This window comes from Diabrotica undecimpunctata, chromosome 8 (genome assembly GCF_040954645.1).
Source record: "Diabrotica undecimpunctata isolate CICGRU chromosome 8, icDiaUnde3, whole genome shotgun sequence".
In the NCBI taxonomy this organism is placed as follows: domain Eukaryota; kingdom Metazoa; phylum Arthropoda; class Insecta; order Coleoptera; family Chrysomelidae; genus Diabrotica; species Diabrotica undecimpunctata.
Window position 1 is genome coordinate 9,454,922 of NC_092810.1, and position 12,843 is coordinate 9,467,764.

Genomic DNA, 12,843 nt, shown 5'->3' on the forward strand with positions numbered 1-12,843 from the left:
GATTGGCTAATCGAAAAGAACATTTTCTTCGAAGAAGATTGCCTAAAAAGTGAATTACTGGATATTGCGGCCGCATTTAGAGACAAGTACAAAATTGAAACAATTGCGGAAAAATATGGCGTTAAGATTTTGGGACTGCTGCCTTACCATTGTGAGTTGAACCCGATTGAGATGGTGTGGAGTCAAGTGAAAAGGTGTGTGGCTTCAAAAAACGTCGACTTTAAAGAAAAACGGAAGAACAGTCGATGAAAGAAGCTTACCAACACGTATCTAAAGAGCAGTGGCATAGTTATGTGAACCACGTCAAGAATGTAGAAGAAAAAATGTTTGAGGTGGACAATTTGCAGGAAGATATTGAATCGGTGATATTAATATAGAAGATGATTCAGAGGATGAAGACAATTTAGATATGGATTGCGATTATTATTAATTAACGAGTAATATCTTAGATTATTATTAATTATTAATTATTAATTAACGAGATAAAGCTCATTTGTTTTTTTCTTACTGTACGTGCAATACATTTCAGTTATGATCTTCTTGTGTATTTTATGTAAATATATTTATCGTGTCGTATAGGGTAAACTGTTTGCATTTTTTTGTATATATGTATATATGTATTAGATATTTATACAGGTATTTTTTATTTTTTTATAGAATTAATTTGCTACCACACACCTACCACTGTGCCGACATGAGCGGCATCGCTGCGCGCCGTAAGACCAAAACTGCATTCTAACTATGGCTTCTACTATAGCGTCATGTTGACATGGTTTCCACAAAATAGCTTGCATTCTCTAACTCATTTAGTTCCAAATCCAAGATCCAAATAGCAATAATGATAGCCAAATTTAGAAACAGAGATGGCCGTGAAGAAGAAGAAGATAAATTTCGTAAGCAGTCCGCTTACTCGGATTTTTTATTAGTATCTTGTTATTTCAAACAGAGACAGCAATAAACGTAAAATGTAACAAAAACATAATTCTAAAACAGAACTAGGCCTCATATGCAGGACTAATAAAAAATTTATATGCCATAAAAACAAGAAAATAAATCAATCTTACGAGTACTCGGCTACCGATATACAGCTAATAAAGATGAGTTAGTATGATATGCTAACTACATACTAATCATTTTATAATATTCGCCTGATAGTAGCAGTTTCAATTCAAAACCAATTAGTCAGAAAACAGTAACACTAACAAAAGTGGCAAGCTTACCAATGTAAATATGCATTTATATTACTTTTTTTTGTTAGAATCAATTAAGAAATCAAATTTTTAATTAATTTAATCTTTATACATGACTTGAGAAAAATTATAGCAGTCATCATCATCTTCAGAGTACACCTGACAAATTATAATTATTTCTTATGTTTATTAGTAAATTACAGATTTATTTCGATATTAAATTTATTTAAAGTTAATGTAAGCATGATACTTCAAAAAAATTAACCAACTTTATTTCATGTACTTTTTTAATACTGAACTTTAATAACATCAAGTTTTAGGAACTACTGATAAACCAAATCTAATCTGTCATCATATGATAATTTATCTAATGGATGGGAAAATCTAAAAAATAGGTAGTACAATGTTTAGGTAAGATTAGGAATATTCTCTCATTTAGCGATAAATATTATGAGAGGAATTTGGCGGGTTTTAAACTCTTAATGAAAATTGTTGTTTTATACAACTATATTTAGGTATATACTATGAAGCATTTTATAATTTTTTAGTTTAATATAATTCGACATTCCCAATTGATTTTACATATAATAATAATAATAATAATAATCCACATAAAACACCATCCACGAAGTGCAATAGAGAGAACAACATTACCGCGGTATCAAGGGGGAAGAGGACTTATGGATATAGGTGAGCAATTGGATAAACAAATTGTTAATTTAAGAACTTATTTTCAGGTATAGGCTGAGACATCTACTTTACATCGAGCAATTTGCGCAGTAGATGATACAACGCCGCTTAAACTAACTGAACAAGAAATGCGCATAAACATCCTCACTCAACAAGAAAAAATGCGCACCTGGATGAGTAAACCTCTGCATAGGCAACATCTCAATGAGATCAGCCAAGAGTATGTCGACAATACAGCGTCGAACTGTTGGTTGACATCAGGAAAGATGTCCAACTAAAAATTACCTGAAATATATTGTTAAAGCTCCTCAAGTCCAAAATGACAAATGCCGATATGGATGCCAAGCCCAAAAAACCATCCAACATCTTACCGGTGGCTGCCAGGCATTTGTTAGTACTGATTATAAAGAACGCCATGACTCAGTAGGAAAGATTATCCACCAAGAACTAGCTGACAAACTGGGACTTCTCCAAACCGACCATCTTCCTTATTATCAATACGTCCCTGACAGAATGCTTGAAAATGAGAACTACAAGCTATACTGGGACCTTACTGTGCTTACAGACCAACCAGTGGCGCATAATAGACCGGATCACATACTAGTTAATAAAATTACTAGGCAAACAACATTTATTGATTGTGGCGATACCCAACACCAATAATTTACGTGTTAAATACAACGAAAAGATCACCAAGTACAGAGATCTAGAAATACAAATCAGGAGACAATGGAGAATGGAAAGTACCCAGACAGTACCTATTATTCTATCTACTACTGGTGTTATTCCCAAAAACCTCCTAGAGAACATAAAACAGCTGGGTCTAAATGAACATCACTATAAGGCCATGCAGAAAGCTGTACTCCTCTCGCGACGTCCAGATGTGTACGAAAATTTTTGGGAGATACTCTAACATGCCAAGTCACCTAGGGCTCGATAACATAGAAAGAGTCCCACCAGAGCTCAATCCTTTTGATACCGTAGCTATCTGGGATGAGTGAATTTTCCCCTTAGAGGGAGTGTGAGCCGTATGGCTAAATCTGGGATAATAATAAACAACTACAAGCTATACTGGGATCGCACTGTACTCACAGACCAAACTGTAGCACATAATAGACCAGATCTCGTGCTAGTTAATAAACTAACAAGACAAACAACACTAATCGATGTGGCGATACCTAACAACAATAATCTGCGTGTTAAGTATAACGAAAAGATCGCCAAGTACAGAGATCTGGAAATATAAATAAGGAGATAATGGAGAATTGAAAGTACCCAGACGATACCTATTATCCTTTCTACCACTGAACTCATTTCGAAGAACCTCCTAGAATACATCAAAAAGCTGTATCTAACCGAACATCTATATAAGACATCCAGATGCGTGCGAAAATTTTTCGGAGATACACCGATGTACCAAGTCACCTAGGACTCGATAACATGGAAAGAGTCCCACCAGAGCTCAATCCTTTTGATACCGTGGGTATCTGGGTGAGTGAATTTTCCCCTTAGAGGGAGTGTGAGCCGTATGGCTAAATCTGGATGTCTTTATTAACAAACAAATCAATTTTCCTTTACAATAAAATACTATATCAATAGGGCGAGATTCAGTTTGTATACCACTGTGTAACAGTGGCATACAACCATGTTGACATCTCCATGTCGCCTTACTTCACTGACTCCAATGATATCCAACTTTTGACATCTCGATTTCTATTTTGGTGACTTTTTCTTCAGATAATATTGTTCAGGCATTGTAGGTACAGATAAAGAGTGTTAAAGATTTTTTCGTCTTTCGCGTCGTCAGTTTTTTGTCCCTCCCCCCAGAATCCTTGGCACAGACTGAAAAATCAGTGTGAGTTTCTGTTTTAAAATCTGACATTTTGTTGGGAGGTATTTGCCTTAAAACACCAGGCTGGCAAGTCGGTTTGGTAAGTTTTTAATTCAGCCGCTCATTGTGTGTACCGACGCTGTTTGAAGCCACCCGCTCCGGGTCAGACGCTTCTAGGTTTGTGATCTTATACTATTCCTAAAATCAGAGGTTGCCAACTCCACCATCTTCGCCATACCGAAAATATTCTTCGACGCTTTGGATGCCGTTCTGGACTTCATCCGTGACCCTGGACAAGGGATCCTTAACAGATGCTAGCTTCCCGGGAGGGATTCACTTGGCAGGGATTGATCTACTTTTCCTGATAGGACTATCCAATAGAATCCAAGAGACTCCAAAGGAGTTTCTACGCGCTACCCATAAAAAAAAGGAAATCTCACGGGATACAAAAAGTGAACTTTTTCCCGTAAGTGCAGTAAAATTCGGATATAAACAAAAAAAATCGTTAACTTAGTGGTAGTAGGTAAGGGGACATAAAAAAAAAAGTTTTTACAGTGCAAGTGACCAATGAAGCTGCATTCAAAAAGCAATACATTGCAACCACAATCCACAGGTAACTCAAAAGGCATGAAACATAGACAGGGTAAATGTTTAGTCTATTATCGATATTTTTCCCTTGATTCCCTTTCCATCGTTGGTTATATAATGTAGTGTAAATACATATATGCATTTTTATTTAAATTATCTCAAGGATTCGAAATATTATTTTCTTATTACTAGCCAGTAGGTAAAAATATTGGTGTTCTTTGAACTAATAATTAAAAATCCCAATAATATATAATCATAAATCAGACTTCGACATTTGCTATTAGACAAAGTTCAAATCGGTAGTATATTATTCTTTGAATTATTGTTTAAAAATTCCACATTTATTACGTATATAATTATATACCTACTAGTCTTATAAGCGTGCGTTACATATAAGTGGTTTTATTTATTTATTTTTTATAATTCCAAACCAGTTTTATCTTAAGGTGATTTGCAAAATTTTGTATAGCGAATTGATTTGTAGAGTTGTTGAGGTAAGGTCAATGAATTAAAGTTAGATATATTACTTCTTTTATAGTTATATAGTTATATTTAGTTAGTTATTTTATCGTTCCTGTTTTACATAGATTAGAATCAATAAAGTTATAAAAACTATTATTAATGTTGTAAAATATTGTAGGTATAACTAAAGATACATTTTTTCATTTAATGGTAGCGATCCTTTCCATTATCTTTCTTTGTTTTTTTCTTCCATATTTTCTTTCTTGTAGACTCATTCACCTGACATCATCAACTTTCTTGATCTGTATATATTTCTAGCCTGTTTTTACAACAATATTCGTTTCTTATCTTCAACAAAAATCATGTGCGTGGAATGACGTGTTTTGGCCTGGAGTTACTGGACTCTTTCGAGCGGCAAAACGATTGGTAGCTTAGCATTATTTAGTGGCGAATTTACGAGGTGTTAGTTAATGCTATGTATTAGTGTGATCTATTATTTAGTCAAACTTACACCCACCACAAGAAGAAAAGGAGGAAATGCAAATGAAAATAAACTCACAGAAATTGAAAATGCTCAAAAAAACTAGAAAAAGAAGAATGGGTGGATGAAAAGGAAACAGACAATGCAAACAAAAAGGAAAATGAGTCAAGGTACATTCAGAATAATAGGAAAAATACAAAAAAGTAAAAAATAATTAAGACAATGACAAAAACATTGGAACATGAAACGTGAGGACGCTGCTGTAAACAGGAAAAATGGAATAACTAGCGACACAGTAAAAACAATACAAGATAGATATTTTAGGAATTCAGGTAACCAGAAATCGAAAAGAAAAATTAAACAGTACGGTATGCCGGCGAATAACAACAGGGATATGGAGGAACGACTTTCACGATGATAGGAGAAATAAGACATAAATTAATGGAATTTAAACCCATAATATCATACATAAGAGTAAACAGCAAACCAAACAAGTTGTCCATATGCACCCACAGAAAACAGTGGTGACTTGACAAAACAGCAGTTCTATGAAACACTAGAAGAAAACGCCGAAAAAATCCCAAGAGAGGATATATGAATCCTTATAGGAGATTTCAACGTCCAAATACCCAAAGAAAATTACTTCAGAGAGTTTGTAGGTGCAAACTCAATACATGACACAAAAAACAATAATAGAGCAAGACTATATAATTTAGCAGCGGCATTAAACATGGACATAAGTAGCACGAAATACAAACACAAAGACATACACAAAATAACATGGATGAGACCAGGAGGTCTGGAGGGAAATCAAATAGACCATGTACGGGTCTTTACTCGAAAATCATCGAGTAAATTTACAGCAAATCAAGTCGTTACCCAAATGATCTTAAACATGAGAACCCAGAACCAAAGAAAGAACCCAAGTTTTTGCACCAACACCACATTGAAAATAGATCCCAACTCTGATGAAATGCCTATTAAACGAAACAGAGATTAATAGAGGACCATATCAGCTAACAGTTTTGCTAACAGAGTTTCAAGCATGTGAACCCGCTAACTACAATTTTTTAAGATAAATCAAAATCTACACAAGCAGTTTTGTCTAACACCAAGGACACTAATGTCTGCGTACGTGGATGACTTAGTTCTATTAACGCGAAGACCGGCTGACCTAGGAAATGGATTTAAAAGAATATACGAAAGTGCCAAAGAATATGGTGTTAAGATAACTAAAGAAAAGACAAAATATATAGAAATCAGAGGCAATGAACAACATATTGGTCAGACTTTTAAAATATATAACCATGTAAACCATGTTTATATTGTTAATTACTTTAACTATCTGAGACTAATTATTTTAATAAATATAAATAAGGAAAACCTAGAAATTATGAGACAAAAGTCAAAAGCATCATTGTTTTAGATTAATATATTATATAAAATATATAGAAAAGTAATGAAAAGAATACTAGCTATCTGAACGACAGTTCTCTATGCAAGTAAGACGTGGTTTCTCAATAAATGTGTAGATGTTAAATTAGGGAGATCGAAACAAAGTATCTAAAAGAATTTTCTGAGATAAAATATTATCTGGCGAAGAAGGACAAAAAACGAATGGAAATATATGGGCAAATAGCAATACCAGCAATTGCCAAGATGAAGGGGATTAACTCATTCTCTCCTCTTGTCCATTACAAATTACAATGGACAATTACAACTTATATACACCTTTTATTTCTCAGTTAACTAATGGTGGTCATTAAGAGATTAATGTTGTATGTTGCTTGATTTTTACGCAATGATTAACTGAATACAACCGTGTCACTTGCTATTTTTGTATGGTAGTATCGTTAGTTGAAATTTTTCAATCGAGGAAAAATCAAATTAATTTATTATATGAGAGATATATAAGTAAACATTTCTTAATCAATCATTATAATATAAATAAAATTGTAATGAACCTTCCATTGTAATGACGGAAAACTGGATAATTATTGTGATATGCACAGATTCTGTTAATTCATTTGACATGTACACTGAAATGGACAATTGGCCTCAATTATAAAAGTGTCTCAGGTTATAATCCAGATGATCCAATTTACCAAGAGATACTTTGATGTTTTCTGGGCGATGATTATATTGAAATGCATGCAGTGAAATGCTAAATAGTTTGCAGAATACACCGGATCTAGAAGGATAAAGTGAAGATGAGGATCAGGATGAAATCCATAAAAGCACAGATTAAAATAATTAATCAACAAAGATTAAAAATACATATTTATAGTTTGGTATAACTTATTGTATATCATATTATGTCTTTCAGATACAGCAACTGATGTCAAAAAATATTTCAGAAACTGAAACAGCAAAAGAGCGCCAAGAGATAAAAAATGAAAAACTACTCATAAAGTATAGCAAACAAAGATACGTTGCCCAGAATAAGAAAAAACATACAACTGACAATTATACTAACACTTCTAACAATTCCAATATGAAAGTACCTATAATTTAATATTTTTTAGATACTTTCCCACTTCTTTCTTTGTGAACAGAAATGAAATGTATGTTTTTAATTTCACTCATTTTAATGGGTTGTTAAGGTTTACCTAGACTGAGCATGTACTGGGAGAAGCAATATAAAATTAACATAGTTTTAGAAACCTTGTCAAGAAGAAGGTTTTTCAACTGCGGAGCAATATAGATGCTATAAACAATTTAGAAAAACCAGAAGCCTACCAAAATCTATCTAATTTACATCAAATTCAGAAAATAAATACTACAAATGATTTTCTACTGTATTGATTTTGCTCACATAAGAAGTTGGATTGATAAGACAGAAAACAAAAATGTACCTTCAAAAGATATAATGAATCCACTTTAGTTTAAGCTAGCAATTACTGAGGCTTTGTTACAAATGAATCAGTCCCTAAATATATCTCGAGGAAGACCATAATGTGAAAACTCTCCAATAATACCAGCCAGAAGAACTCCATGTGAATATAGACCATTAAGAGAAATTCAAACGGATTACTATAGTCGATCATTATCCGGAATAAGATGCTCACAAAGAACCTACACGCTGTATTCTAAAAACACTGGCTGTAAAGGAAAAACTCATGAGTTTTCCAATAAATGTCATATTCGAAGTGCGAAATTGTTTTATCCACTTTAGCCACAAATAATTGTACACTAATAAATTTTTTTTCGTAGCTTTTGATTTATTTAGACCCATTGTCCATTGGAAGCTACCATTAAGTAAGGATTTTTTTTCGCTGATAAAAATAAATTTGGACTGAACGGGTTAATAGTGGTATGACCCAAAATAGAAATTTATGGAGGAAATCAATTAAGGAAGCACAAAACTCCTAATAGTAATAATAGTAAGGAGGATCACGATAATACAAAAGTTATTCGAATTAAGATATATAAAATATAAATAAATGAAATAAAACTGATACACTAAATTACATTTGAAAGCAAAGGGAATAAAACTATAATACAATGACAAATAGGAGAGGAAAAAAAAAATAATACTGAAACAACACAAATGTAATTTAATGACTAATGATAAAAAATATGACTCTTTAAAAAAAACATTAAATTGTTTACTTTTTTTACTATTTTTATTGGGAATAAGCCACAATTTTACTTTATGTACTATGTATATTAGGAGAAACATACATATCACAGACAGTGATGGAGTCGAAGAAAGCTGAGCAATAATTAAGTCTAATATGTTAGCCTCGGCCAAGGAAATTCTTGGTGAAAGAAATATAAATAAAAATAAATCGTTCCCAAGGCGAAGAACTCCATGATTTTGTACAAAAGTGAAGGAAAAATGTAAAGAGAAGAATAAAGCTTTCCTGAAATACATGTCAACCAAAACACAAGAGGCATACATAGAGGCATAGCCAGAAAACAACTACAGAGGTATAAACTTGTTAAATACTACGCTAAAACTTACAACTAAAATTTTACAAGTGCTAATAAATCAGAGGATAAGTTTAGCAGATGGACAACAGGGTTTTCGTAGTGGAAGATTATGTACAGTTGCAATATTCGTTATAAAGCAAATTACTGAGAAATCACTAGAGTAGACCAGTATTTCTGTGTCTGATTGGCCTAAAGAAAGCATTTGACAGAGTAAGACTCAAATATGTAATCTATCTTCTGTATAATAGAGAAGTTCCCCTAAATATTATAAAAACTATCGAAGACATCTACCAAAACAACTTATAGAACTTATAGAAATAGGCAGCGGAATAAGACAAGGGGATCCATTGAGCCCCATGCTCTTCAATTTGATCATGGATGAAATCATCAAAAGCGCTAACAAAGGAAGAGGATACAGAATGAGAAACAAAGAAATTAAAATACTCTATTACCCAGACGACGCAATATTGATAGCCCAAGATGAAGATAGTCTGCAAAAACTGGTCCACAGATTTAACATAAGAGCAAAAGAATTTAATATGACAATCTCATCTCATAAAACTAAAACAATAGTAGTCAGAAAACTAAAACAATAAAACGTTAATATAGTTTAGTAAAACGAAAACAATAAAATACCTGGGAATTACATGGTCTAGCTATGGATACCTGGACAAAGAAGTGAGAGATCAAGTACAAAAAGCAAATAGACTGACAGCATGCTTTAATAAGACTATATGGTGAAATAGACACATTAACACTGAGATGAAGTCAAGAATTTATAAAGCCAGTGTAAGATCAATTATGACATATGCCTCAGAAACAAGACCCGGTACAGCTACAACGTAAAGTCTACTGGAAACCGCAGAGATGGTAGTACTGAGAAGAATTACAGGAAATACGCTGAGAGATCGAAAGAGAAGTGAAGACATTAGAAGAAAATGTAACGTCCAGGGTATAAATAAATGGACACAAAATAGAAAAACGAATGGAATAACCACATAAGTTGACTGGAGAAGACCCGTGTCGTTAAATAGCAAGAGATAAGTCACCAATCCAATAGAATAATAATAATAAGAAGAAGAAGAAGAAGAAATACCATGTCTATTGATTATGTACTTTATAAAGGAACTACAACGGTTTCATTGTTTTATATGGTCAATGAACACTCAGATATAATGAAGGGGCGTTTTTAAGAAAGCACTTTTCGTACATATAGATTTACAGAAAAGTTGTTCCAAACTTAATTTCCTATCAAAATGTCTTCTTTTAAAATCAATAATATTTTTTTTGATAAAAATATATTCAAAAAACGAATCAAAAGAACACAGAAAACTCGATTTTTTTTGGCCCATAACTTTTTACCACGAAGGTGTAGGTATAGTTATTGCTTCAGAGAAAACAAACTTCTATCATTTTTCTTCAAAATGACGTTTAGTAGAAGTCTTTAGGATTAATGGTACGCGAGATAAGATTTTTCAAATTTCACAACTCACAACATTTTTGGCCATTTTTTCGCAAACATTATTCTATAACTTTTTTCTACACAGTTTTTTACGGTACGGTTTTTTTAGAAAAAAGTAATATAACAATGTTTGGGAAAAATAGGAAAAATGGTGTGAGTGGCGAAATTTGAAAAATCTTATTTCGCATAATATAATCTAGGATGAAATCTTATATAGGTATTATTTTAAATAAGTGTTTTAAATGAGTCCATTAAATGGTCTACGAAAAACTAAAACCATGGGGAAGAAAAAAAGAAAAGAAAGAAAGGGGAAAAAAACCACGTAATATCAAACCCTTTGATATTGTCATTTAAAAAGGAAAATATCGAAAAATAAGGTAAATCTTGACTAAGATAAATCATGGTGAATTGAATACAAGATACAATGACGTTCCATGTATAAATCAAATGGTTCAAAAGGTCAAAACAGAAAAGTAAACTAAGCATAAAGGACAGCATAAGACATATCTTCAAAAAACACATTTTTTCTAAAGTTCCACAGTAAATATTTTAAAGGAAAATAATTCAAAAACGACTTTTTCATCAGTTTTTAAAATATCTGTTAATTACTTACGAATTATGATTCTCCGAAGGACTATCATCAACAGAATAAGTACACACACTGGTATAACCGTAGAAAGTACCACTACACGGACATGGTCTTCTGAATGTTGATGGTTATGGTGACTAGATTCTGTAACACCATCTGAAGACAAGTCCAAAGGATCCATGTTAAAAACTCAAACTACTACAAATTTGCCACCCTCGTATGTTTACTCTCGTTCACTGATCATCAATCACTGGTCTGTCTCTAAACCACCTACAAGTATTTAATACCTTCAAGCTGATAAAAAAAATTGTATTATGATAACATATTAATATCTTAATTATTTTTCTATAGCTCCGATCTAAGCCAGTACTCGACGTTGACTGCCATCTTTTTGAAACGATTTGTTTATATTGCAGTTATATGTTAATTACTTCTAATCAGTCGACTGGTATTAATTTTACATTTTAAGGAGTTGTTTGTTGAGAAAATTATGAGGAAAAGTACTTGGGGAATTCTGGCGTTTCGTAGAAATGTATCTAAATTCATAACCAGTGGACATTACACTGTAGGTAAGTAGGTAAATAAATATTTTAAATGATTCATTGGTTTGATAGCTGATTTATTATTATGTAAATAAATATTTGGATAGTCTTTTTTTGATTATAGGTAAACTCGGTGGCCTTGAAGACGAACTTGTTTGATAAACAACAATACCGGGTGGCCTACATATTTCAATTAATACGTTTGTATACAAATTAGTTAAAAATTTGGTTTTCATATCAGTACCTATCGACAAAAATTCGTTATATTAAGAGATACGATATTTTATATTTTCTTCTTAAATGTGTTTCTAAATAACATTTATAAAATAAATGTAAAGCAAGTATACGTTATGAATTCTCGTTTAGGTATGGGAGGTCTCTCTAAGGCATGGGATCTCTTTTATGCGGGCTTTACATCAACAATAAATTCACGAAAAGATTCATGAATTTATTCATCAATTTCTACGTCAGTAAATTCGTGAATATCTTGGATGTAAAAGTTTCTTTACTTTAAATAAATTTTTACATCAAGTGTCATTATTTCAGTAGGGTAAGATGGGGTAATTGGATCAAGATTTTACAACAAATCTGCGTTCAGCTCAGATTTTTATTCTTCGTTCACAAATTGTTGAGAGCACGAAATATGCCTCAAACTCATAAAACGGTCGTAAATCATAGGCGTTCCTAAGGTGTTTATTCATTAAATAATAATATAATGTTTTAATACTGTTATATATTTATAATATTGATAATATTTTAATACTAATATATTTAGCAAAAAAACAATTAAAACTTTCACAACTAATGTTGGTTATTATATTATATTAATAAAAATAAGAATTTAACCATTAACAATTTTGTAAATAAGAATACCTTATCTCTTTGGATATTTCAATACTAATCTTCGCGTTTAATCACTTTACTAGAAAACCTGGAATTCATATCCGAAGGTACTATTCGTTGCAAGATAATTAAGATGGAATTCCCAAGATTTTTAATAATATAATTATATTCGAAACTTAACTTGAAAGGGTGAAGTTATTACGAACGAAAACAATTTTTTTGTTTAGTA

At 32.2% G+C, this 12,843-nt stretch overlaps 1 protein-coding gene across 1 annotated transcript in view; it reads right to left on the minus strand.

Moving 5' to 3' along the window:
- The window catches only part of LOC140449245 (uncharacterized), a 30,980-nt gene extending 19,376 nt beyond the window's left edge, over window positions 1-11,604 (minus strand). Inside the window, exon 1 of the mRNA XM_072542453.1 lies at window positions 11,254-11,604. Within this exon, the coding sequence (XP_072398554.1) occupies window positions 11,254-11,410 (157 nt within the window). The 5' untranslated portion in view covers window positions 11,411-11,604. The remainder of the gene's footprint in view (window positions 1-11,253) is intronic.
- Window positions 11,605-12,843: the final 1,239 nt, after the last annotated feature.